Genomic DNA, 26,863 nt, shown 5'->3' with positions numbered 1-26,863 from the left:
CCTTGTGGAAGTCCTCATGAGAGAATTCGCCACCATCAGCGCCGCCCTCAACCGCCGCCCTCAGCCCGACCCCCAAACCGACGAAGGGACCGGGGGGGACGCATTCAGAATGGACGCCCCACCGGGTCCGGGGCCTGCAACACAAGCAAGCCCCTCACCCGGGCCAAGCCGAGCGGAGCCAGTACCCGAGCTCCGCTGGCCCCCAGCACCAGTGCGCCCGCAAGAGAATGCACAACCTGTTCTGACACAAGCTGATGTCAACCCACCTGGGATGCAAAGGATAATTGTGGAGCACCTAATGAGAAACGAAGACGCAGCCATGCTCAGTCAAGCATCCCTGAGACTCCGACCCTTCTCTGGGCGAAGCCCTCAGCCCGACAGAGAAGTAGACTACGAGACATGGCGTAACAATGCGGTTCTTCTCCTCAACGACCCAAGAGTGCCTGATGTACACAAATCCCGGAAACTCCTGGATAGCCTCATGGTACCCGCCAGTGGCATCGTAAGACACCTGGAACCTGACTGTCCTCCAGGGAGGTACCTGGAGAGCCTCGCCTTCGGAGCCATTGAAGATGGAGCTGATCTTTTTGCAAAGTACCTGAGTACAGTGCAATACGTTGGAGAGAAATCATCAGTTTACCTTCCGCGACTACAGGAGATCCTGACTACCACCTATAGGAGGGGGGGCATAGCGGCCACCGCTCTCGATCAGCAACTGCTAAGCCAATTAATCAGAGGCTGCAGGGACACCGCCATGCTAACCGAGCTGCAGCTAGCACAGAGAAAGAACAACCCACCTACCTTTACCGAATTCCTCCTGTTAATCCGCACCGTAGAAGACCAGCGCTCTTCCAAAGAATACCGCATGAGACAGAGCCCGAATGTTTCGAGACCAAGGGTATCGAGTAACGCCCAGGGCAGCTGGACCCAAAGGGAAGAGGAATACGCTCCAAAGTCGATTCCGGACACCAGCTCCTACTTCCAACGGTTAGAGGGCCTAATTGCAGACCTACAGACACAGATCCTGGGAATGAGGGACAACCAGAACAGACAAGCGAGGCCAGCTTCCAAGCAAGAAGCCCAGGCATCAGTTAAACCGACGACTAACCGAGGTACTCCCAAGGCCCAAAAGTCAGAGACTCAAAACCCAAAGACCTACACAAGCCATATACCCAGACCCTGGTATTGTTTCAGCTGTGGAGAAGATGGACACATGAGACACCACTGCGAGAGCGAGCCGAACCCCTCTGGTGGTCTTGAAACATAAGTTACTAGCTGAAAAACAGCAGGCCTGGGACCTGAATTTAAACTAAAGACAGTTGCTGCAGAGGGACGAGCAGGAACTGGGGTACGAGAGAGATGTCCCAGGCGGCAGTGGCGCGCCTCGGCCACTTATGCCAAAGTGGCAGCCATACCTAAAGGACTGGTTGGAGCTAAATGCACTGCACAAGTAATCCTGGAAGGTAAAGAATGCAGCTGCTTACTCGATACAGGCTCCCAAGTAACAACGATCCCGAATTCCTTCTATCAAGAGAACATGTCCCACCTACCCCTCCACTCCTTATACGACCTGCTTGAAGTGGAATGAGCCAATGGGCAGGAGATTCCCTACCTCGGCTACGTCGAAACTACAATCACGTTTCCAAGGAGCATGTTCGGAGTAGACATTGACATCGCCACCCTAGCGCTGATTGTGCCTGATATGAGCGCTTCTCTGTCAACGGTGCTGGTAGGCACAAACGCCCTAGATAGCCTGTACCAGCAGTGCGCAGATACCACATATAAGAACTACCAATCCCGGCCCTACGGCTACCAGGTAGTCTTGAGAACCCTTGAAGCCAGACATAAACAGTCTGCGGATTCCAGCCTGGGCGAAGTGAAACTACATAGCAAAGACCCTGAAACTATCGCTCCAGGTCAGACCAAAGTCCTCAAGGGATTAGTGAGTTGCAGAGCAACCAACGCAGGAAGATGGGTGATGATAGAGTCCCCAAGGTCAACGGCCTTGCCAGGGGGAATCCTGGTATCAGATGGCTTGGCAGAGCTACCACGAAACCTGCCACATTGTATACCAGTCCTCCTTAAAAACGAGTCCGACCACGATATCACCCGAAGGTTGTGATAGCCGAGATACATGCAGTAATGAGTGTCCGGCCGCTCAAGACACTTGACGCAGAACTATCGACAGACCCTAACCAACCATCAAAGCTCAAGTTTGACTTTGGAGACTCTCCAGTACCTCAAGAGTGGAAAGAGAAGATAACGGAACGGCTGAACTCCATGCAAGAAGTTTTCGCCCACCACGATCTCGACGTCGGATGCACTGACAAGATAAAGCATCACATAAAGCTCAATGACAAGACACCATTCAAACAACGGGCGAGACCTATACACCCTCAAGATATAGAAGCTGTGCGCGCCCACATTCAACAGCTCCTCGACACTGGAGTCATCCGAGAATCTGAATCACCCTTCTTGTCGCCAATTGTAGTCGTCAGGAAGAAGAACGGCGATGTCAGGCTATGCATAGACTACAGGAAACTGAACCTCCAAACAGTAAAGGACTCATACGCCCTGCCCAACCTGGAGGATTCCTTTTCAGCACTGACTGGGTCCAAATGGTTCTCAGTGCTAGATCTCAAATCTGGTTATTACCAGATTGAAATGGAAGAAAAGGACAAGCACAAGACAGCATTTGTCTGCCCGCTGGGATCCTTTGAGTTCAATAGAATGCCTCAAGGAATAACAAATGCTCCAGGCACGTTCCAGCGGCTTATGGAGCGGTGCGTGGGAGAGTTGAACTTGAAGCAAACCCTCGTCTTCCTGGACGATCTGATCATTTTCTCTTCAACGCTAGAGGAACACGAGGCGAGACTCATGCGAGTCCTGAGCAAGCTGAAATAGTATGGGCTAAAACTATCACCCGAAAAGTGCAAATTCTTCCAGACCTCCGTAAGGTATCTAGGCCACATAGTGTCTGAGAAAGGAGTCGAAACGGACCCAGAAAAGACAACCGCACTCACCACCTGGCCAAAGCCAACCAAGCTGAAAGAACTGAGAGCATTTCTAGGATTCTGCGGTTACTACCGTAAATTCGTCAAAGACTATTCCAAGATAGTGAAACCCCTCAACGCACTTACTGCTGGATACCCTCCAATGAAGAAGCATGGAAAAGCTACAGTGACCACCGAGAAGTATTACGACCCTAAAGCTCCCTTCAATGACAGATGGACCCCCGCTTGCCAGACAGCTTTCGACGCTATCATAGAAAAGCTGACAACTACCCCTGTTCTCGGTTTCGCCGACCCCGAACAGCCCTACATATTGCACACAGATGCAAGCGCACTAGGTCTCGGCGCCGCCCTTTACCAGGAGCAGCAAGGACAGAAGCGTGTCATCGCTTATGCAAGCCGTGGATTGTCAAGATGTGAAACCAGGTATCCTGCCCATAAATTGGAGTTCCTTGCCTTAAAATGGTCGGTAACTGAGAAGTTCCAGGATTACCTCTACGGACGATCATTTCTCGCTGTCACTGATAGCAACCCACTGACATATGTCCTTACCACTGCTAAGCTTGATGCCGCCAGCTACAGATGGTTATCCGATCTATCTACCTTCGACTTCCAGCTGCAATACAGAGCTGGGAACCAGAATCAAGACGCTGATGGGCTGTCCCGGCGACCACACTGCAGACCAGCGGATGACGCAAAATCGATAAAAGATGGAAAGAATACAACAGTTTGCGAAAAGACACCTCCAGGAACCAGAGCACACAAACATGAGTGAAGACATCATTAGAGCCATCTGCGACAGACACTTAGTTCGCGAAGCGATCGACAATGGCTCTACAGAGACACCATCCAGCTGTGCATCGGTGGTATCACTTGCCCTCCACCCAAGTGCAATCCCAGACAGCTTCCAAGGAGAAGATCAGCTGGGTGGCCTACCCGTCGTTCCGCTGATAACTCCTGCCGAAATGAGAGAAAAGCAAAGAGCCGACACCTGTATCAGTCAAGTACTACAGCTAGTGGAGGCAGGGGAGAAACCTCCACCGACACTCAGAAAGGAAATCCTTGAACTTTATCTTCTACTAAGAGAGTGGAATCGGTTAGAAGTATTGGACGGAGTCCTGTACAGGAAGAGACAAGAAGGCGCACAGACCCACCATCAACTTGTGCTGCCGGAAGACCTGAGACCTATGGTCTTAAAAAACCTTCACGATGACATGGGCCACATGGGCGTGGACCGAACCCTAGACCTTGTCCGAAAGCGATTCTATTGGCCCAAAATGTCAGCTGAAGTAGAGACAAAGATCAGGACCTGCAACCGATGTGTACGGCGTAACGTTCCACAAGAGAGAGCTGCCCCGTTGGTGAACATCACAGCCACACGACCACTAGAGTTGCTGTGCATGGACTTTCTCAGCCTGGAACCAGACTCCAGTAACACAAAGGACATCTTGGTCATTACGGACCACTTTACGAAATACGCAGTAGCGATCCCTACCGCAAATCAAAAAGCGCGGACAGTCGCTAAATGCCTGTGGGACAACTTCATTGTCCACTATGGTATCCCGGAGAAGCTCCACAGCGACCAAGGTGCGGATTTCCAATCCCGCACAATTAGAGAGCTGTGTGAGCTAGCCGGCATCAAAAAGATACGAACTACCCCGTACCATCCAAGGGGAAACCCAGTAGAACGCTTCAACAGGACCCTGCTTAATATGCTGGGCACCCTGGAGAATCAGAAGAAGAGCCATTGGCGAGACTACGTCAAACCCCTAGTACACGCCTACAACTGTACTAAGAACGACACTACTGGATTCACCCCGACCAGCGCTCACCAAGCGTTTGTGCCTACCAGCACCGTTGACAGAGAAGCGCTCATATCAGGCACAATCAGCGCTAGGGTGGCGATGTCAATGTCTACTCCGAACATGCTCCTTGGAAACGTGATTGTAGTTTCGACGTAGCCGAGGTAGGGAATCTCCTGCCCATTGGCTCCTTCCACTTCAAGCAGGTCGTATAAGGAGTGGAGGGGTAGGTGGGACATGTTCTCTTGATAGAAGGAATTCGGGATCGTTGTTACTTGGGAGCCTGTATCGAGTAAGCAGCTGCATTCTTTACCTTCCAGGATTACTTGTGCAGTGCATTTAGCTCCAACCAGTCCTTTAGGTATGGCTGCCACTTTGGCATAAGTGGCCGAGGCACGCCACTGCCGTCTGGGACATCTCTCTCGTACCCCAGTTCCTGCTCGTCCCTCTGCAGCAACTGTCTTTAGTTTAAATTCAGGTCCCAGGCCTGCTGTTTTTCAGCTAGTAACTTATGTTTCAAGACCACCAGAGAGGGGTTCGGCTCACTCTCGCAGTGGTGTCTCATGTGTCCATCTTCTCCACAGCTGAAACAATACCAGGGTCTGGGTCTATGGCTTGTGTAGGTCTTTGGGTTTTGAGTCTCTGACTTTTGGGCCTTGGAATACCGCATGAGACAGAGCCCGAACGTTTCGAGGCCAAGGGTATCGAGTAACGCCCAGGGCAGCTGGACCCAAAGGGAAGAGGAATACGCTCCAAAGTCGATTCCGGACACCAGCTCCAACTTCCAACGGTTAGAGGGCCTAATTGCAGACCTACAGACACAGATCCTGGGAATGAGGGACAACCAGAACAGACAAGCGAGGCCAGCTTCCAAGCAAGAAGCCCAGGCATCAGTTAAACCGACGACTAACCGAGGTACTCCCAAGGCCCAAAAGTTCATTCAATTAAAGGGGCAACATCGTATTTAGTTTGATTACTGTTCAAAACGCAGAAAGCGGGAAGTGGGACTGTGACGTGAAGGGAGCAGTGAACAAATGTTACGGGTGTGGTCGGTAGCGAGTGAATGTTTGATGCACGTTCCTTATTGGCCAGAGAAATGTGGTTTTCCAGCAAACGGCTCTTTCTCGTTAAATCAGATTGACACACCAGACATGAAATTAATGGAAGGAGGTGACAAATTGATGACAAACGGACAATTTTGACTCTGTTACAGACATAAAAACTAATTAAAAAATTGTTTAAAAATATGTTGTCCTCTCATGGTGAGACTATCTGCCTATGCTTTGGACCTCAATAGAATAATATTAGATAGATTAAACATTGCTGGCGTTACAATTCATGTTCTTATCATGGTGTTGTTGTCACTGATATAATGCTGTATGCTTTTTATCTTTGGATTATTTTATTTTCTTGCTTACTCTGTGGTTTTGTTGTTTTTTGTTTTTGTTTTTTGTCTAGCCTTTTTTAAAGACAAGATTTGCTATTAAGGACACATGAATATGTCAGAATTTACACATAGCTACTAATTTAATTTACGGACGGGCGAAACCAAATTATGAACGAAAATCAGACTACGCAAACAGGCACCTCATCTCTGTGTGACGTGTGTGGTAGAACGGACCCCGGCTGTGAGCAGGGTCCCACAGAAACCGAGTTAAAATTAAGAAGATTAAACGCGCAGTTAAAACGAGAGTTATCTGACAGAACCCGCGAGTTCATGGACATCGATGACGAACACTGGGAAGTGTTGGACATGTTGTCACAGGTGCTCCTCCGGTTAACGGGAGACCAACAAGCCTACTAAAACATATATATATATCATTGTCAAAGTGACAGACACTACGTTTAAACACTCCGGTTTCAACCTACCATATCACAGACAAGGCGCTTGATATAGAGGACACGTAATTATGTCAGAATTGACATTCAAAGCCATCACAGATAGAACAGTAAAACGTGATAAATGGAAATCATTAAGATATTTTATAAATGCTAACAAAAAGCTAGGATACGTACACCACTGTTTTGGGACAAATTCCGGAATCGAAACCATTAGACTCTCATGTGAAATGACACTGGTTGCCCTATCAATCCTGAATAAATAAATTAGAACTAACAGCCGACGGTACATTCAAATCCCTGTACTTCTCTCTCTCACTGCCTTTAGAGGAGCCGGGTCTCGGCGTCTTGCCCTCCCTAACTCGACCCTCACATCCTGGCCTGCTGGAAACCACTCCGATGACCTCCATTGACCCCTGCGTCTCCGTCCCCAACTCAACCACCATGAGAGGAGACACAGAAAGGAAACGACATAAGAAGCACAACAACCCCCCCGATCCCGACGACATGCTGGGCAGAAGGATCGCCCACGGATGGCGGGAGGAAGGCAACGTGACCAAGTGGAAGGGCACGGTTCTGCAGCACCTCACGATAGCCGACAGCTGCCTCTACATGGTCAAGTACGACAAACGCGACTGCGTCTACGGCATCGCGCTGTTCAAAGACGAGCGCATGTCCAACCTGGAGGTGCTGGCGGAGAAAGTCGTGAACAATAAGATCAAGGTGCCCCCCGGGGTGGAGGAATTGGTGGGGCGAACCGTGGACCACCTCTTCGAGGGAGAGGACGGGGAGAAGAACACATGGAGGGGCATGGTCCTGTCCCACGCCCCCGTCATGACACAATGGTATTACATCACCTACAAAAACTATCCGGTGCTGTTCATGTACCAACTCTGGGACGACTACAAGGACGGAGACCTCCGCGTCCTGCCCGAGTCAGAATACAAACATCTGCTGCCAGAGGACGGAGAACCGGACGACGGAGTAGGGGGCCTGGTAGGGAGGAGAGTGGACGACCAGGACGGCACCGTGGGGAGGACCGGCTTGGTGATCTGCCAGGCCCCAGCCAAACCCACAGTATATTACATAATGTTCGACGGGGACTACCACATCTACGTCTACGACCTTTTGAACTCACATGAAACCCCTGACCAATACGTCTACAACCTTGTGAACTCACATGAAACCCCTGACCAAAAAGAAATGCTCTCCCACGCGCAAAACACACCGAAAGAACAATCTAGGAGGAAAAGAAAAGAACAGAAAATTCTCTACCACAACAAGACAAAGATTTGATAACCAAAGACTGTGGCCTGCCAAAGGTGGATTTCGTGGGGACAACAGAACATTTCGCTTGCCCAGACGGAGTGAGGGATCCGAGGGATGGTGTGAAGTGCCACAGAACAACAGTGACACTTTTGGAAATTGACATCCTGATTCGTTCCTATATAACCAGTATATTCTTTTATAGACTTTAAAAACTGAACTCTGGTTGGAGGATAGTGAAATGATGGTTCTGCTTAAAAAATTAAACTGAGCCTTTAATGTCTGCATAGAAGGTGTCTGTGAGAGCAGGCCCGCAGTGGGGAGTTAACCTGAGGAATGTGGCCCTGAGGATGCAAAAGCAGAGGAGAGAAAGCTGTAATGTTAACCCTTACAGAGGGGAAGCAGGACGGACATGCCTGTATAGCCTGAGGTGATGGGGCCCCCGGGGAATTAAAGGTTGAGGTTGTGAAATTTTAGAGTAACGGGGAGTCTTGAAACGATAGAGAGAATCTTAAAAACTATATAACAATTAAATGTTTAATGTGTACAGTAAAAGTTTTCATAATGTCATGCTTATAATTAACTGTCAGTAGAGAATAATACTAAAATGATGTGTAAAACTGTTTTCTGGAGGAGGGCATCTCTAAGGAGTATTGATAAGAAATCTTATGGATGGCCTCGCCCGGTACTGCCTGGTACCATACCACGTGGTTACCACAGACAAACCAGTTGTTTGTTCTGAAGAATGGAGGGACTTTCTCTTACTTAAAAAAACACTAGGTAACTAAAAGTAACGCTAGTAAAAAGGAGGAGGAGTCCATACGGACTATGTATTGTATTTTGGTTTGCTAAGCGAAAATGACATCCCTGTGACATCACTGTGTTTAGACCAATCGGAAATATGATACAATATCAATATAAAAAGGACTGTTGCCCATTCAAGAGACACACTTTTTTGAGAGATTTTGAAGACTTTACCATTGTGTGACTTGGAAGACAAGATGCAGGTTTTGGCTTTGGCAGGCACAAGCCGAGATTAAGAGATGACATGTTTTGTTTTATATAATCTTTTAAACTGTAATGGATATTTCCAATATAGTCTTTTTCTGTAACTTCATTGAAATAAAAATGACTTTTTATAATCCATTGAGTTCTTGGACTGATTCCTGCCAGCAATGCCAGCAAATACCAGCCGCGCCCTGATTTCCTCTGAAGGTGACTATTTGTACTGGCAACATGTACTACAGATTGAATCAATTGACTGGTTAATGCTTTTCAGCTAAAAGATATATATATATATATATGTATATGCTATGTACGGTAGAAATACTATGCATGGAGATGGGTGTTGTTTGCGGGTTCCGGTGTCTCTGTGTCCAGACTGACTCTGTCTTATGTGGGACCTCGACCGTCTGAATCACTGCAGGGTTAGACGGTCGGTTCCGCTGACGGAGGAGGAGGAGGACAGGAGGGGCCGGGGCGTGCAAACAATGATTACGTGTTAGTACAGTGGTAATACTTATTAACAAAGCAGTAATACAACCGAGCTTTCAAATGAGCAGTATTACAAGTATTTTCGTAAAATAATAATGATGATGATGATTGTAATAATAATAAAATAAATGTTTGTATAGGCATATAAGAGTTCTCCTAGACAATACATTCGGTTTATTTCAAACAAGAAGAGATTAACAACTCTTCATGATTACATTTCATATCAACTGGATATAACTAGACCAGTGACTTGAAGTAATCTAGACAGAAATAGTAATTGACTCGAGAACTTGGCGAGTTTAGCACCTCGCCGGGGGATATCGAGCGGCCGCGGGTTTATATCTCGAGTAGGTGATTGAGATATATAGAGGCGACCTGTAGCTTTTCAGATGGATGGGACAGACGCACCGAGATCCGGCCTCCATCCACACAGGGAAGTAAAGCACACACACACACGTCCGGCTGCAGTAAAGAACAGCTTGTTGAATGGTTATAGCCTCTAACACAACAAAGCGCCTGATACAGTAGTAAATAGACACCGGCTGACCGACGCTATGCAAGATATAATTATTGTTTGATACATGACAAAGTTTGAAAATGTCTTACGGAATAGTTATACAATCACTATATGATTTCATGAAGGTCATAGTATTTTCCTTTACAATATCACTATACAATCTATAAATGATTTAAATATTTGTTCTGGAACATATCCTTTGAGTTTTATTTACGAACACCCATATATATATATATATGTTATTGGAGCTATATACAAACTGAATTTTGTTTACCAACATCCATATATATATCATGTTATTGGAGCTATATACAAACTGAATTTTGTTTACCAACATCCATATATATATCATATGTTATTGAAGCTATATACAAACTGACATTTTGACCGTTTATCAGGGGTGACCATAGCTTTTCCCACTCCAATCCCACCCGGCCAGAGGTTTTCCTGGGCCCATGTGAACGAGGGGCCAGCAGCACAGACAGACAGTGACCACGACCGGAGGCTGCAAACCTTTCTGACCACACCACCAGCCTGTCCGGCGTGAGACGAGAGAAACGGACCTACTGGCACACTGACACACACCCCCCCTCAACACGCTGACACCCCGTGTACTTTAGTGTGGTGCCCTATAAAGACACACCCAGGAGGACACCCCCCCCGCTGATTGTTGTGCCCCCACACTAGCTCTCTCTTAGATAACACTGAACGATTTTCTCTGATAAACGAACACTGAACAATTTTCTCTGATAGCGCACATTGAACAATTAGCTCACTCTCTGAACGCTGCTACGGAGCCTGGACACTTCGCCCGTGTTTTTCTCACTAGCTCTTTCTCTCTCTCGCCTACCCATTCAGAGGAACATGCAAGGATGAAGTGGACAACCGCGGCTCCTGCTACACACAACTGTCACTGCTGATTTACTACCCCTGCATTGCAGAGTTACTTTGATTTATCTTTAGGTATTATGTTTGGTTGATCTTTGGCCACTGTGTTTAATTTTATTTACCTTTGGATGTTGTGTTTTATTATTTTTCACTTGATTTACGGATTCCGTTCGATTCCCTTGGATGGAACCTTTTGTTTTTTTTCCTGTACGGTCTTGGCATATTAATTCATATTTCGATCAAAAGGGTGAAATTGTAATGGAATAATTGTGATTGAATATCAATTAATATGCTTGCTATACACACCTAAGAAGGCATTGCCCTTGGACACAACTAACACTGTCTGCCGTCATGACATCCTGTGTTTATCTTATTGATATGCCCATGATAACCCATTGTACAACGTAGCAGGCCTGTCCGTGACCAAGGTCTGTTTTATATTCACATGTTAAACACATAATCACCTTTGTTTCCAAAAGGCCTGATATATGTCCCAAGAGTTTCAAACTGATGACACGAGACTCACATTGCGACACAAAGGAGACAATTGACCCTTCTGTGGACTCACATTACAACACAAGGCAGACTTGACCTTGTTACAATCTCTGCCAAGCAGAAGCATTCTACGAAACCCGCTGACTATAAGTGTTTTTACGACCCTCCAACTGTCAAGTTCATAGCTTTCACATCGGGCCACCTTCACTTCCTGAAAACACACACATAGACACGCACACACATGCACACACATGCATGTGCACGACAATTGACCCTTATGCGATCTCTGACAAACAGGGACTTCCTCTATGAAACTAACTGACTACAAGTGTTTTACGGCATGTCAACTGTCTCAAGTTCACAGGTCAAGCGATGTTGCGAAACAATGCAACACCTCACTTCCTGAAAACACACACACACGCCCACGCATATGTAAGCACACACACATAGCCGTGCACACACGCACATACATACACAAGCACACACATGCACGTGTAAGCATAACACACACACACACACACACTTTCACTTCCTGAAGTCACACTCACACACACACACACACTGACGGAGAATGCTATATATCCTCCTGAAACTCCATCTATCGACACACATGTTGGCATCTTGCTTTTGCTGTCTGTCAATGTGTGTCCAGCCATGTGTAGCTGCCCAAATTAAACCCAACGAACGTCCATTTGTTTCCGTGTTAATCTTTATTTCAACAGCTACACTTAAAAATTCCAATACAACTGGAACTGGGGTACGAGAGAGATGTCCCAGACGGCAGTGGCGCACCTCGGCCACTTATGCCAAAGTGGCAGCCATACCTAAAGGACTGGTTGGAGCTAAATGCACTGCACAAGTAATCCTGGAAGGTAAAGAATGCAGCTGCTTACTCGATACAGACTCCCAAGTAACAACGATCCCGAATTCCTTCTATCAAGAGAACATGTCCCACCTACCCCTCCACTCCTTATACGACCTGCTTGAAGTGGAAGGAGCCAATGGGCAGGAGATTCCCTACCTCGGCTACGTCGAAACTACAATCACGTTTCCAAGGAGCATGTTCAGAGTAGACATTGACATCGCCACCCTAGCGCTGATTGTGCCTGATATGAGCGCTTCTCTGTCAACGGTGCTGGTAGGCACAAACGCCCTAGATAGCCTGTACCAGCAGTGCGCAGATACCACATATAAGAACTACCAATCCCGGCCCTACGGCTACCAGGTAGTCTTGAGAACCCTTGAAGCCAGACATAAACAGTCTGCGGATTCCAGCCTGGGCGAAGTGAAACTACATAGCAAAGACCCTGAAACTATCGCTCCAGGTCAGACCAAAGTCCTCAAGGGATTAGTGAGTTGCAGAGCAACCAACGCAGGAAGATGGGTGATGATAGAGTCCCCAAGGTCAACGGCCTTGCCAGGGGGAATCCTGGTATCAGATGGCTTGGCAGAGCTACCACGAAACCTGCCACATTGTATACCAGTCCTCCTTAAAAACGAGTCCGACCACGATATCACCCTGTCCCCGAAGGTTGTGATAGCCGAGATACATGGAGTAATGAGTGTCCGGCCGCTCAAGACACTTGACGCAGAACTATCGACAGACCCTAACCAACCATCAAAGCTCAAGTTTGACTTTGGAGACTCTCCAGTACCTCAAGAGTGGAAAGAGAAGATAACGGAACGGCTGAACTCCATGCAAGAAGTTTTCGCCCACCACGATCTCGACTTCGGATGCACTGACAAGATAAAGCATCACATAAAGCTCAATGACAAGACACCATTCAAACAACAGGCGAGACCTATACACGCTCAAGATATAGAAGCTGTGCGCGCCCACATTCAACAGCTCCTCGACACTGGAGTCATCCGAGAATCTGAATCACCCTTCTCGTCGCCAATTGTAGTCTTCAGGAAGAAGAACGGCGATGTCAGGCTATGCATAGACTACAGGAAACTGAACCTCCAAACAGTAAAGGACTCATACGCCCTGCCCAACCTGGAGGATTCCTTTTCAGCACTGACTGGGTCCGAATGGTTCTCAGTGATAGATCTCAAATCTGGTTATTACCAGATTGAAATGGAAGAAAAGGACAAGCACAAGACAGCATTTGTCTGCCCGCTGGGATTCTTTGAGTTCAATAGAATGCCTCAAGGAATAACAAATGCTCCAGGCACGTTCCAGCGGCTTATGGAGCGGTGCGTGGGAGAGTTGAACTTGAAGCAAACCCTCGTCTTCCTGGACGATCTGATCGTTTTCTCTTCAACGCTAGAGGAACACGAGGCGAGACTCATGCGAGTCCTGAGCAAGCTGAAAGAGTATGGGCTAAAACTATCACCCGAAAAGTGCAAATTCTTCCAGACCTCCGTAAGGTATCTAGGCCACATAGTGTCTGAGAAAGGAGTCGAAACGGACCCAGAAAAGACAACCGCACTCACCACCTGGCCAAAGCCAACCAAGCTGAAAGAACTGAGAGCATTTCTAGGATTCTGCGGTTACTACCGTAAATTCGTCAAAGACTATTCCAAGATAGTGAAACCCCTCAACGCACTTACTGCCGGATACCCTCCAATGAAGAAGCATGGAAAAGCTACAGTGACCACCGAGAAGTATTACGACCCTAAAGCTCCCTTCAATGACAGATGGACCCCGCTTGCCAGACAGCTTTCGACGCTATCATAGAAAAGCTGACAACTACCCCTGTTCTCGGTTTCGCCGACCCCGAACAGCCCTACATATTGCACACAGATGCAAGCGCACTAGGTCTCGGCGCCGCCCTTTACCAGGAGCAGCAAGGACAGAAGCGTGTCATCGCTTATGCAAGCCGCGGATTGTCAAGATGTGAAACCAGGTATCCTGCCCATAAATTGGAGTTCCTTGCCTTAAAATGGTCGGTAACTGAGAAGTTCCAGGATTACCTTTACGGATGATCATTTCTCGCTGTCACTGATAGCAACCCACTGACATATGTCCTTACCACTGCTAAGCTTGATGCCGCCAGCTACAGATGGTTATCCGATCTATCTACCTTCGACTTCCAGCTGCAATACAGAGCTGGGAACCAGAATCAAGACAGTGATGGGCTGTCCCGGCGACCACACAGCAGACCAGCGGATGACGCAAAATCGTTAAAAGAGATGGAAAGAATACAACAGTTTGCGAAAAGACACCTCCAGGAACCAGAGCACACAAACATGAGTGAAGACATCATTAGAGCCATCTGCGACAGACACTTAGTTCGCGAATCGATCGACAATGGCTCTACAGAGACACCATCCAGCCGTGCATCGGTGGTATCACTTGCCCTCCACCCAAGTGCAATCCCAGACAGCTTCCAAGGAGAAGATCAGCTGGGTGGCCTACCCGTCGTTCCGCTGATAACTCCTGCCGAAATGAGAGAAAAGCAAAGAGCCGACACCTGTATCAGTCAAGTACTACAGCTAGTGGAGGCAGGGGAGAAACCTCCACCGACACTCAGAAAGGAAATCCCCGAACTTTATCTTCTACTAAGAGAGTGGAATCGGTTAGAAGTATTGGACGGAGTCCTGTACAGGAAGAGACAAGAAGGCGCACAGACCCACCATCAACTTGTGCTGCCGTAAGACCTGAGACCTATGGTCTTAAAAAGCCTTCACGATGACATGGGCCACATGGGCGTGGACCGAACCCTAGACCTCGTCCGAAAGCGATTCTATTGGCCCAAAATGTCAGCTGAAGTAGAGACAAAGATCAGGACCTGCAACCGATGTGTACGGCGTAAGGTTCCACAAGAGAGAGCTGCCCCGTTGGTGAACATCACAGCCACACGACCACTAGAGTTGCTGTGCATGGACTTTCTCAGCCTGGAACCAGACTCCAGTAACACAAAGGACATCTTGGTCATTACGGACCACTTTACGAAATACGCAGTAGCGATCCCTACCGCAAATCAAAAAGCGCGGACAGTCGCTAAATGCCTGTGGGACAACTTCATTGTCCACTATGGTATCCTGGAGAAGCTCCACAGCGACCAAGGTGCGGATTTCCAATCCCGCACAATTAGAGAGCTGTGTGAGCTAGCCGGCATCAAAAAGATACGAACTACCCCGTACCATCCAAGGGGAAACCCAGTAGAACGCTTCAAGAGGACCCTGCTTAATATGCTGGGCACCCTGGAGAATCAGAAGAAGAGCCATTGGCGAGACTACGTCAAACCCCTAGTACACGCCTACAACTGTACTAAGAACGACACTACTGGATTCACCCCGTATGAACTGATGTTCGGGCGATAGCCAAGATTGCCTGTGGACATAGCCTTCAACTTACCTGTCAACTACAAGCCAGGCTCACACTCGCAGTACGTCCGCAGTCTGAGATCGCACCTTGAAGCAAGTTACAGAGTAGCTACAGAAAATGCACAGAAGACGGCGGACCGCAACAAAGCCAGATTCAACAAACGAGTTGTTGAGTCTACCCTGCAGGAAGGTGACAGGGTTCTTGTCAAGAACGTCCGCCTCAGAGGAAAGCACAAGCTAGCAGACCGGTGGGAAGCAGATATCTATATTGTAGTGAAACACACTGGAAATGTCCCAGTCTATGTAGTGTGACCTGAAACCAGAGAGGGTCCACTACGAACGCTCCACCGAGACCTACTGCTACCTTGCGGCTTCCTTCCTACTACCCCTGTGGAAGATGGACCTACTGTAAAGGACAAAGCTAAGCGACCAAGAACTCGACAGAGCCCAAGAGAAGAAAGCTTGAATGAATCGGAGGGAGAAGACCCAGATGATGACTATCTTGATCTCCCTTATCACTATGACCAGGGAGGTCTAGTGGTGGAAACACAACTCTTTCCAGTGTCCACTGTCGAGCAAGACCCCTCAGACGGAGTCATTATTCCTGAGGGAGCTCCAGATACAGCGGATCGGGAAAATCACTTACCTGACATGGATCCGGAAGAGGACAACCTACCCGACAAGACCTTACCAGTTATGAGTTCAGAGGAGAATGGACCGGAGAATGTCCACAACGATGTGGAAAGAGAAACCGAAAGAGAGGTCATAGATGAACAGCCAAGAAGGTCGACAAGACATAGGGGACCTCCAAAAACCCTGACTTATCACCGACTAGGAAACCCACTAGTGACGATATTCAATATTACAGAGTCTAAGCTCAGTAATCGCAGACTCGTTAGGTGACTCTGACTCCCCAGAACCCCATAGGATTGTGATAATGTAGTCCTGGGATAATATGCACAGGGACGTGCATTAGGATAGAAGGGGAGAATGTAACCCAGGGTCCAGATTCATAACTAGCATAGGAACATAAATAGTTAATGTTAGTAGGTAAGAACTTTCTAGAAAGTAAAACATTCTAGGACCAGACTCCCCAGAACCCCATAGGATTGTGATAATGTAGTCCTGGGATAATATGCACAGGGACATGCATTAGGATAGAAGGGGAGAATGTAACCCAGGGTTCAGATTCATAATTATCATAGGAACATAAATAGTTCCTGTTTATCTGTGAGGTCCCACTTCCTGTATATAGAACGTAAAACAGTCTAGAACCAGCGTATGATGTCATGATAGAAGGTTCTGGAACCTTTGTGATGTCATCCTATGATGTCATATAGAACGTTCCGGAACATCTTGGTTTCCTATAAAAACAGCCTGCCGGAAATTCACAAGAAGAAGAAGACAGCCAGCTCTCTTATTTAACACAAGTGCTACACACGCATACCTACCCCCTCTACTGGAATGGGCATGTCGGCGTGGTTAGGGCACGGGACTGGTCTGGTCGCGCTGGTCCAGGTCAGTTAACCCGTTGTCCGCCGGGGATGCAGATCTGCTGTTCTGGTACCCTGAGGGACTTTTTTCGGGGGGGAAAATGCCGGGTCGGCCCGGGTGTCACAGGGTTAGGCGTTATGGAGACCCTTTGTTGGGTACATGTTGTACTCTGCACTATCGTAATGGCTTACGGCCATACCAACCTGTACACGCCCGATCTCGTCCGATCTCGGAAGCTAGGCAGGTTCGGTCCTGGTTAGTACTTGGTTGGGAGACCACCTGGGAATACCAAGTGCGGTGAGCTTAGGGCTGGTTCTCCATTCTTTTCGCTCCTTTCTCACTCGTGGCGAAGAGGGGGCTGTTGGGGTGGTCTTTGGACCTCCTCTGGTAACCCTGTGCTTCCCGAGCCGCCGGGCCCAGTCCGAAGTAATGTTTCGTCGACCCGTAGGCCTGGAATAACCCTTTTTTGAAAACTGAAACACTTGTACTCCGGTATAGCCAGTGTATACCCGCAGGTGTGTTTTGGAGTTTTTTCTTGAGGGGTTATGGGAACAACCACCGTCTGTGTACCGAGAGGGTGGTTGATTCCCTGGTGTGTTGGAGCAGAGTCAACTCCCGGGTTACCCGGTTGAGTGTGCCCCTGCACGTTCATGACGTCTGCCAATCGTGTCAGCCTTCTCTGCCTCGACCCCTCTGGGTGGGTTTTTTTTAATGGAGGCTTTGTCATGGTGCTCAACAACGCCAGCATATGCCCCTTCCGCCGGGGGGGCTGTTTTCAGTTGACTCCTTTGGCGCCTGTCTCGTCTGCAGTGCTCCAGGCTCAGGTCTACAGCCTGCTGCCTGGTTTCCCCGGTGCGCTGCCTGCTTCCATTGGTTGAACTTTTTGAGTGCTTACGGCCATGCTGACTGCCTGTTCTGCAGGGTCAGTGTGCCAGGCGGTGTACTATTGGGGGGAAAGGGCCCGCTCTTGGAGGGGCCCTATCCGAATACGCTGGCGATGTGGGGGGCGGTGTCACTAAGTGACCACCTGGTGGGGTCTTGATGCCTGGCGTCATTGACCTCTCCGGGCCCCCTTTTTCCAGGGGATCCAGTACCTTCATTGGGTCTGGGTCTTCCTTCGCGCTCCGCTGCTACGGCCTTGCCACGGGGTTGAGTTTACTCTTGACCCCGTGATTTTTGGGGGCAGTAGCGACGGTGGTTCCTTCCGTTCGTTCCCTGGTGGCATGCGGGTTGTGCGTGTGCGTAGTCGTGGGGTCAAGCCACGGTCTGCTCACCCTGTGCGTTGAGTTGCTTGAGTTCCTCTTCGCACGGTCGGATCCGTCTCCCTCCCGTAAGCCTCCAATAGGGAGGGTATCCTCCATTAGGGAGGGTCGGGCGGCTCGGTCCTCCCCGGTCTGATGGTTGTGAGGGGCCTCAGCGGGGTACATTTGTCGAGCTTTGGCTCCCGCTCAGCTCCTGTTATGCAACTGATGCTGAGTGGAGCCATAATGAAATAGAACGTAAGGTTATGTATATAACCAAGTTCTATGAATTATGGTGACGCTCAGCATCAGGACGCCGCTGCGGCCCTTGATCTTTCATTGTGGTGAAATTTGTTGGGAAGGAGATGAGTGTGTGGCCCCACCCCTGCTTATGTAGGCAGCAGATGGGGGTGTGGTCAGACGGATGTTGGTATGTAAAGGTACATTTTGAAATTTATTCAGTGCATATCCACTGAAGCGAGATATATGCAACTGATGCTGAGCGTCACCATAATTCATAGAACTTGGTTATATACATAACCTTACGTTAATATGTTTACGCGATAACATATTTTGGAGACGGTGTTGTCTCTCCTTTTCTTTCCCTGTTTTGGAGATGAGAGGAGAGCATGTCTATGTTCCCCGGGTCCTATGTTCCCCGGGTCCTATGTTCCCCGCTTGATTGATTAATAGATTGAACATTTTATTAATTTGTATTATTTTATTAATTATTAATGTCCGCCTTGTTTCGAACTGGTTAAGCTTAGGCCCTCTTTCGAAGTTGGTTAAGGTTAGAGTTTGGAATCAGGGCTGGTGGTCTAAAATGTTCAATCAATCAAGCGGGGAACATAGGACCCGGGGAACATAGGACCCGGGGAACATAGACATGCTCCCTCAGCCAGATAGCTTTCTACAGAACGAGTCAATGAATGAATCACGCTAGAAATAAATAATGCCTACATGTTGGCTGTGTGTGTGTGTGTGTGTGTGTGTGTGTGTGTGTGTGTGTGTGTGTGTGTGTGTGTGTGTGTGTGTGTGTGTGTGTGTGTGTGTGTGTGTGTGTGTGTGTGTGTGTGTGTGTGTGTGTGTGTGTGTGTGTGTGTGTGTGTGTGTGTGTGTGTGTGTGTGTGTGTGCATTCAGTAGAAAGCTATCTGGTTGCACGTTATTAGCCTAGCTAACCGGCACTATCCGCTTCCATTCATTGTGCTAAGCTAGGCTAACGTGATAAAGCCCAAGACATCACAGCTACTCTTACTAGTTACTATACTACTATATCTATACATATCCCTTACCTACTCTTACTAGTTACTATATCTGTACATATCCCTTACCTACTCCTACTAGTTACTATATCTGTACATATCCCTTACCTACTCTTACTAGTCACTATATCTACTGTATATCTGTACATATCCCTAGCCTAGTCTTACTAGTTACTACTGTATATCTATATCTGTACATATCCCTTACCTCCCTTACCTATATCAGGGCTGTACAGTGTGAGATATATGTCGCACGTGCTACAGCAACATCGGTCTGTGCGATGAAGGGATTTACTTCAGTAGCACTTGCGATAGGCATTCGGTTCATATCGATACTCTTATTTTGAAAATCCTGTGGCAACTCTCATTTCCGCCCAAGCGCATCTCCCGCCATAATATATATGGCTCCGGCAGCTAGCAACGTTCGGTTCTTATCGATACTCTTATTTTGAAAATCCCGTAGTGTCGTATCTGCTCGGCTCCACAGCACACAGCAGTACTCGTCTCAGTAGTAGCAGTAGCGTCTGGAGCACGCACATTGCAACATAGCAAGGCTAGTGTGCCTATTTCGTGACCCAAAACAAATCCCTGCTGTCAAATGCATCTAACATGCTTTGCAATCCTCGCCATTCCTTTATGACCACGTCGTGTTAAAGACCCAAATTAACGTTACGTTAGCGTAAGCTAACAACAAGCTAACCTTGATCAGAGCCAGAGAGAGAACAGCAGAGTAGGGACTGGGAAGGAGGGGGGTGGGGGGGGGGGGGGGGGAGGAGGCATTCTCCCTTCTCTGTGTGTGTGTGTGTGTGTGTGTGTGTGTGTGTGTGTGTGTGTGTGTGTGTGTGTGTGTGTGTGTGTGTGTGTGTGTGTGTGTGTGTGTGTGTGTGTGTGTGTGTGTGTGTGTGTGCGCCAGACGAGTATATTATATTGATAGTAAATGTACTGAGGGTGGACAGATAATGTTGATATTTAAACACAAAATACAATACATAATAAATGTATTCATGATCATCATGCAACATAAAACAATTGCAGGAACGGTTTGGGAGAGGAAGGGGTTTAAGGTTGCGTGTTGTGAGTTCCACATTTTTTTTAAAGCTCAATATATCAAAACGTGGCACTTTATAGTGAACAGGAGGTCTATTTGTATTAAAAACAATAGATTGTTTTTCATTTTTAGATGTCTGGAAGAGCTAAATAAAATTTTTTCATATTATTTTTTTGTTACCTTTTTTGAGTTGATCTAAATGTTACTGATTGTGTTAAATGGGCTTATGATATCGTCTCATATCGATTGCAGGCACCTGTTTGCACAATAAACTGTTCAAAATCCTCTTCTTATTTAAACACATATGATTATTCATATTTCACAGTTTTTGTTCTTCATGTTTCATTGACGACCAGGAGGCAGAAATGTAGTTCTCAATTCCATTTCATTTAATTTGTTTTTCCCTTTACAGGTTCTCTAGCAGAGCAGCAGCGAGGCATAGCTTGTATTCTAACAAACATTCTGTCACTTCTCCCGAAGGATCAAACACACCCTTTTACAGGTGGCACGCGTCCCTAATTAGCGTTGAAGCGTATGGCCTAGGCCTGCGCGCAGCTGACTTCCCACTGGGGGCAAAAATGGTGCGTTACAGATTATAGCCTAGATAATGCAATCTAATTCTAAACAATATGATAAACAATTTAACGTGAATCTCCATTTAGGCTATTATAAAACATATTTATGCCAATTCGATTACACCTTTTGCTACAATAATAAATGATATATTTCAAGCTGTTCAAATTATATTACTATCAAAAAGTCACAACAAACTCCCCCCCGATGAGCTCCCAAGCGTCATCATTCTCCTAGTTCCAAAGGGTACAGCAGCTGTACCGGTCTCTTCAGGACCAGATTCTTGGGGAGTCTTAACGAACATGAACGAACCTTTCCGTCCCGTCCTACGAACACCTGTTCAATGCGACCCATTTTCCACATATGCTTTGGTTGCTTGTCTTCGTGCAGCAAAGCCAGGTCGCCCACCTTGAATGTGCTGCTGGTTGCAGATGCTGTGTGTGCTGATCTCAGCTCCATTAAATAATCCTTCTTCCAGCGAATCCAGTATCCGTTGATCAGTCTCTGACGGTACTGTAACCGTTTGTTAAGCTTAGCTGCGTCAGCATTAGCGGGGTAATTGGGGGGAGTGGGCAGTGGAGGTAGGGTCGTGAGTCTCTGTCCCACCAAGAAGTGGGCTTTGATTGATTGATTGAATAGTTTATTGGTTTAGAATGGAAAATCACACATATACATTGGATCACAATATGAAAACAGGTATACATTTTCTCCATTTACCAATAGGATTTCATAAAAACACAATAAAGCCATAGGCTTGTTTCCATTGTGGTCCTTCATCATTGGTGTCAGTGGATTTATGTACTGGTGTGTGGACGTGGGTGTTTGTAGTGTCTGTATGTCAGGATGTGTGGTATAAAAACAAAAAAAAATACATACAATAATATTCCATTTTATAGACAATAAAAGAATAAAAAAGGAACAACACATATTAAAACCCTTTGTTCACTACTCCCAGCTTCTGCTACTTATGATCCACCTCTTTATAGCTAATTTAAAAGTGGAGAAGGGGCTTATGGTCTTCAACTCCATTGGTAGGCTATTCCATTGTACTGCTGCTGAATATAGGAATGCGTTTTGGCCAATTTTCCTATTGCATCTCACTGGGACGATGTCTGTAGGGCTCCCCCTGGTGGCGTGTCCGTGTACATCCCTTACCATGTTAAAATATCCACTGAGGTACTGAGGGACAGTATTCCCGAGTATCCTATGTGTTATGTTGAGTTTTATTTGAGAGACCCTCTCCTCAACCCTGAGCCATTTGAGGCTGTTAAAATGTGTCTGTGTAAGGTGAGTCCTGGGATGGAGTTTTAAAATCATTCTAACTAATTTGTTCTGAGCTGTCTGTAGCCTACCTTTCAGTGCTACTGTGATGCCAGTGTACCAGGAGGAGCATGCATAGTTGTTACGAAGGATCAGATTAAACCGAATATATATATTTATTTATTGATATATATTGAATAGTATTTGTATATCGTTTGATATCCCTTGTATATTCCTTGTACATATACACGGAATATCCCTTTAGCCTACTATAGCCCATAATAGTTCATTCTCTTATTGGACAAAAGGACCAGGCGCCAGGGGACCAGCCCCTGGCGTCAAGTTCAAAGGTACCGACGAGACATGTCCGTACTAGCCCCGGCTCCGCTCAGGGATACGGCTACCGAAATGAGAGTGGCACTATTTGTTCACCGTGCATATAAATATGGCGCAAGTAAATGTAGAAATCCCTTAGTCCCTTACCCTTATTCCCAACTTAGTAACAGAACGTGAAGCCTCACCCACGATACGACGTGCGGTGAAGTATGGCCTGTTTGGCCTTAGAATAGCATTGAGACCTCGTGCGAATTAATAACTGAATTGTCAGAGTTTGGCACTGTACCGTCGAGTGCGACGTATTTCTATTAAGTAATAATAGTCTATCGTGTATGGTGCATCGTGCGGTTAGAGTTCTAAAGTGACCAGCATCTCCAACGCTTCCTCGTGTTATCTAGAGTCTTATCCAGGCTGGGCCGACCACATGGCGCTTTCATCCGAGGAGATCTAGGCGAGGACCGAGGGACATGTACACTGGATTACCTACCCGACGACTGCTGAGCCCTATGCGGCTGGAATATATATTTGCTTTGGTACTGTGATTTGTGGAGCGGATAATCGCCGACGCCTGTGAGTGTTGGATTTACCCCCGAGAGGAGTCAAGTTGAGTCGGCGCTCAGAGAGACTGAGGTCGCCTAGCTTCTTCTTCATTGTGGAGCTACAGCCTACAAGAGAACCAAGGTGTATTCATCTGCGGATCAAGAGTCTATTGCACTGTCTTCTGTACTTGAAGTCTCCCTAGATATCGTTGACCAGACGGTCTACTACATTACATTTAGTCATTTAGCTGACGCTTTTATCCAAAGCGACTTACAAGTTCTGTACGACAAGCCATCAGGAAGAGCACAACTCTATCAGCTGAGCAACAATGTTTATCAAAGTGTTGAGTGCTACAGTGTAGGTTAGTTTATTAGGACAAGTGCATGACAGTACGGTTAGTTAGGGTTAGATTTTTTTTTTTTTTATTTTATTTTTTTTTTTAATTCAGATAATGGTTGAAGAAGTACGTCTTTAGTCGACGGCGAAAGATTGGACGTGATTCGGCTGTCCTAACTGGGGTGGGTAGTTCATTCCACCATTGTGGGGCAAGGACTGAGAATAGGCGACTTCTCTTTGATGACCCTCCCGGAGCTTGGATAGGAGTAGGTCTGAGGCGGCCAGAAGATGCAGAGCGTAGGGGTCTTGAGGGTGTGTAGTTAGAGACCATTGACCGGAGGTAGGCGGGAGCGGTTCCCTTTGCCGCACGGTATGCTAGGTCGAGGGCCTTGAAGCGGATTCGTGCAGCAATGGGGAGCCAGTGCAGGTCCCTAAGAAGTGGGGTGACATGGGCCGACTTCGGTAGGTTTGAGATCAGGCGGGCCGCTGCGTTCTGAATGAGTTGAAGAGGCTTAGTGGCAGTGGCCGGGAGGCCAGCGAGCAGTGCATTGCAGTAGTCGAGGCGGGAGATGACTGTTGATTGGACGAGGAGTTGGGTGGCTTCTTTTGTCAGGAAGGGGCGTATCCTTCTGACGTTGCTCAGGAGGAATCGGCAGGTTCTGGTCGTCGCTGCGATGTGAGCAGAGAAGTTCAACTGGTCGTCGAGGACAACACCAAGGTTCTTGGCGGTCGGGGACGCAGTCACAGCTGTATTCTCGACTGTGATTGAAAGGTCGGTTAGGGGGGAGGATTTGGCCGGCAGGTGGAGCAATTCTGTTTTGCTTAGGTTCAGTTTGAGGTGGTTGGACGTCATCCAGGCTGAGATGTCGGACAGACAGGCCGAGATCCGCTCAGAGACGTGGATATCTGAGGGAGGGAAGGAGAGGAAGAGTTGAGTATCGTCGGCATAACAATGGTAGGAGAAGCCATGAGACGTGATAACGTTACCCAGTGATTTAGTGTAGAGGGAGAAGAGAAGGGGTCCTAAAACCGAGCCCTGGGGGACACCCGTCCGCAGGGGGCGGGTGGCCGACAGGGTCCCTCTCCATGACACTTGGTAGGAGCGGTCATTGAGGTATGATGACAGCCATGTCAGCGCAGAGCCAGCCACTCCCATTCCTGCGAGGGCCGCAAGGAGGATCTGGTGGTTGACTGTGTCGAAGGCTGCAGATAGATCTAGGAGAATCAGGACAGAGGAGAGGCCTTTCGCTTTTGCTAAGTGAAGTGCCTCTGTGACCGCAATGAGGGCTGTCTCTGTGGAGTGACCAGTCCTGAAGCCTGACTGATTAGGGTCTAGGAGGTCATTCTGTAAGAGATAAGCAGTAAGTTGGTTGGATACAGCACGTTCAAGTGTTTTAGAAAGGAAGGAGAGAAGAGAGACAGGACGGTAGTTGCCTATGACGGTAGGGTTCAGGGTTGGTTTTTTTATGAGCGGCGTGACTCTGGCTTGTTTTAGGGAGGTGGGGACCACCCCCGAGTTGAGTGAGGAGTTGATGGTTGCAGTTAGGAATGGGAGGATGTCTGGTGCTATGGTCTGGAGGAGTGGGGAGGGTAGCTGGTCCAGCTGGCAAGTAGTCGGACGGTTTGACGTTACCAGTGTCAGGGTCTCTGCTTCTGTAATGGGAGAGAAAGATGACAGAGTGAAGGATGAGGTTCTCGATTCAGCATTTGGAATGGGTGGGGGTTGGGAGAAGGAGCTGCGGATGTTCTCCACTTTTTCCTCAAAGAAGATCGCAAAGTCTTCGGCAGAGAAAGATGAGGGAGGGGGGGTGGGGGGGGAGTGAGGAGGGAGGACATGGTAGCATGCAGTTTGCAAAGATTCTTGGCAGAGGCCTCGATCCTATGGTGGAAGAAAGAAGCTTTGGCATTAGTGATGGTTTTGGAGAATGTTAACAAGAGGTTGTGATATGTGTCGATGTCAGCAGTGAGGCGTGACTTTCTATACTTCCTTTCAGCTGCTCTCAGGACCTGTCTTTGTTCTCTCACTGGATCTGTCAGCCATGGACTGGGTGGGGAACGGCGGGCAGGTTTCTCAACGAGGGGACAGAGCTTGTCGAAGGAGGTTGCAAGGGCTGAAAGGAGGGTGGAGGTTGCCATCTCTGTGGAGAGAGCAGAGAAGGTGTCACTCAAAGGTAGAGCGGACAGTATGTCAGAGGAGAGGCTCTCCTACCCCCCTTACCGGCTTACAACCGGGAGGACCCCTTCCAGAATATCCCGCTATATCATTAAGTGTACCATAGATCTAATTCCCTAAGAGTCAGGTTGTATACTTGCTTCCTGCGTAACCAGAGATTGGACATTCAGTGTTGATTTGCCTACGAGTACTCATTTGCCTTACAAGTGCATTCAAATCATAAATGTAATAGTAAATATCATATGTACCTTTTGCTATATTAAATATTTGATTATTACCTTTGTCTGGAACCGATTTCATTGTGGAAAGTGTTCATCATATTTAGATATCGTGTACTGTATGGCCAGTAGTTAAAGTACATAAAGCGGTAGTGGTTTAATGATACCATACTTATCAATACAGTCAGGGAATTGTACCCCTCAGTTACAATTGGTCCTTCGAGCCGGATGGTAATTAGTGTAATATTAATATAGTGGTATTAATATTGAAATGGCCTATGATGAACACTCCACGAAACGGTCCTCCTAAAGTAGAACGCCCGCAACGTAGACGGCAGCCACCTCAGTACTTAGAGGATTACGCTGCCAGTATACTACCTAGCCTTCTACAAACGGTAAACGCGGTAAAAGTAGAAAGTAAAATTATGTCCGACCCTATCAACCAGGATAACCCGACCACAGAGGCCCTAGTGGGTTCTAATGTAACTGACCAAGCTCACGGTGGGGACCAGGAGGGAACTGACACGACTTTACCCCCCGCCAAGACCGAAGAAGTAGTCCCCGAAGAGCTCCGGGAGGAAGACAACCCTCCAGCGATGGAACTCTGCACGGAACAAGATGAGGAGAGCGCCGAGGAGATAGAGCTCCAGGACTCCCCGCAGGGGAACGCATCCCCAACGAGTACTGCCAGGAGCGGATCACCTCAACCAGCGTCTTCCCCCAGCGAGGCGGACAAGATGCTGGCACAGGCGTTCCTCGCCAGCCTAGCAGCCTCTACGGAGCGCGATCGACTC

The 26,863-nt window shown here is 47.7% G+C and overlaps 2 protein-coding genes across 2 annotated transcripts in view; one reads left to right on the top strand and one right to left on the bottom strand.

The window, feature by feature from the left end:
* Window positions 1-26,863, bottom strand: part of LOC311224521 (nck-associated protein 5-like) — a 470,803-nt gene that overhangs the window by 157,992 nt on the left and 285,948 nt on the right. The window lies entirely within an intron of this gene.
* Window positions 7,052-7,948, top strand: LOC311225089 (spindlin-Z-like; the record flags this gene model as incomplete). Its single annotated transcript, XM_084310295.1, has 1 exon — window positions 7,052-7,948. One exon carries the CDS (start codon window positions 7,052-7,054, stop codon window positions 7,946-7,948), a length of 897 nt encoding a protein of 298 aa, XP_084166421.1.

The sequence above is a fragment of the Notolepis coatsorum genome, assembly GCF_963971535.1.
Source record: "Notolepis coatsorum genome assembly, chromosome: 3".
Lineage (NCBI taxonomy): Eukaryota > Metazoa > Chordata > Actinopteri > Aulopiformes > Paralepididae > Notolepis > Notolepis coatsorum.
The sequence above is the reverse complement of the archived record's forward strand: the minus strand, read 5'-3'. Positions and strand labels throughout refer to the sequence as shown.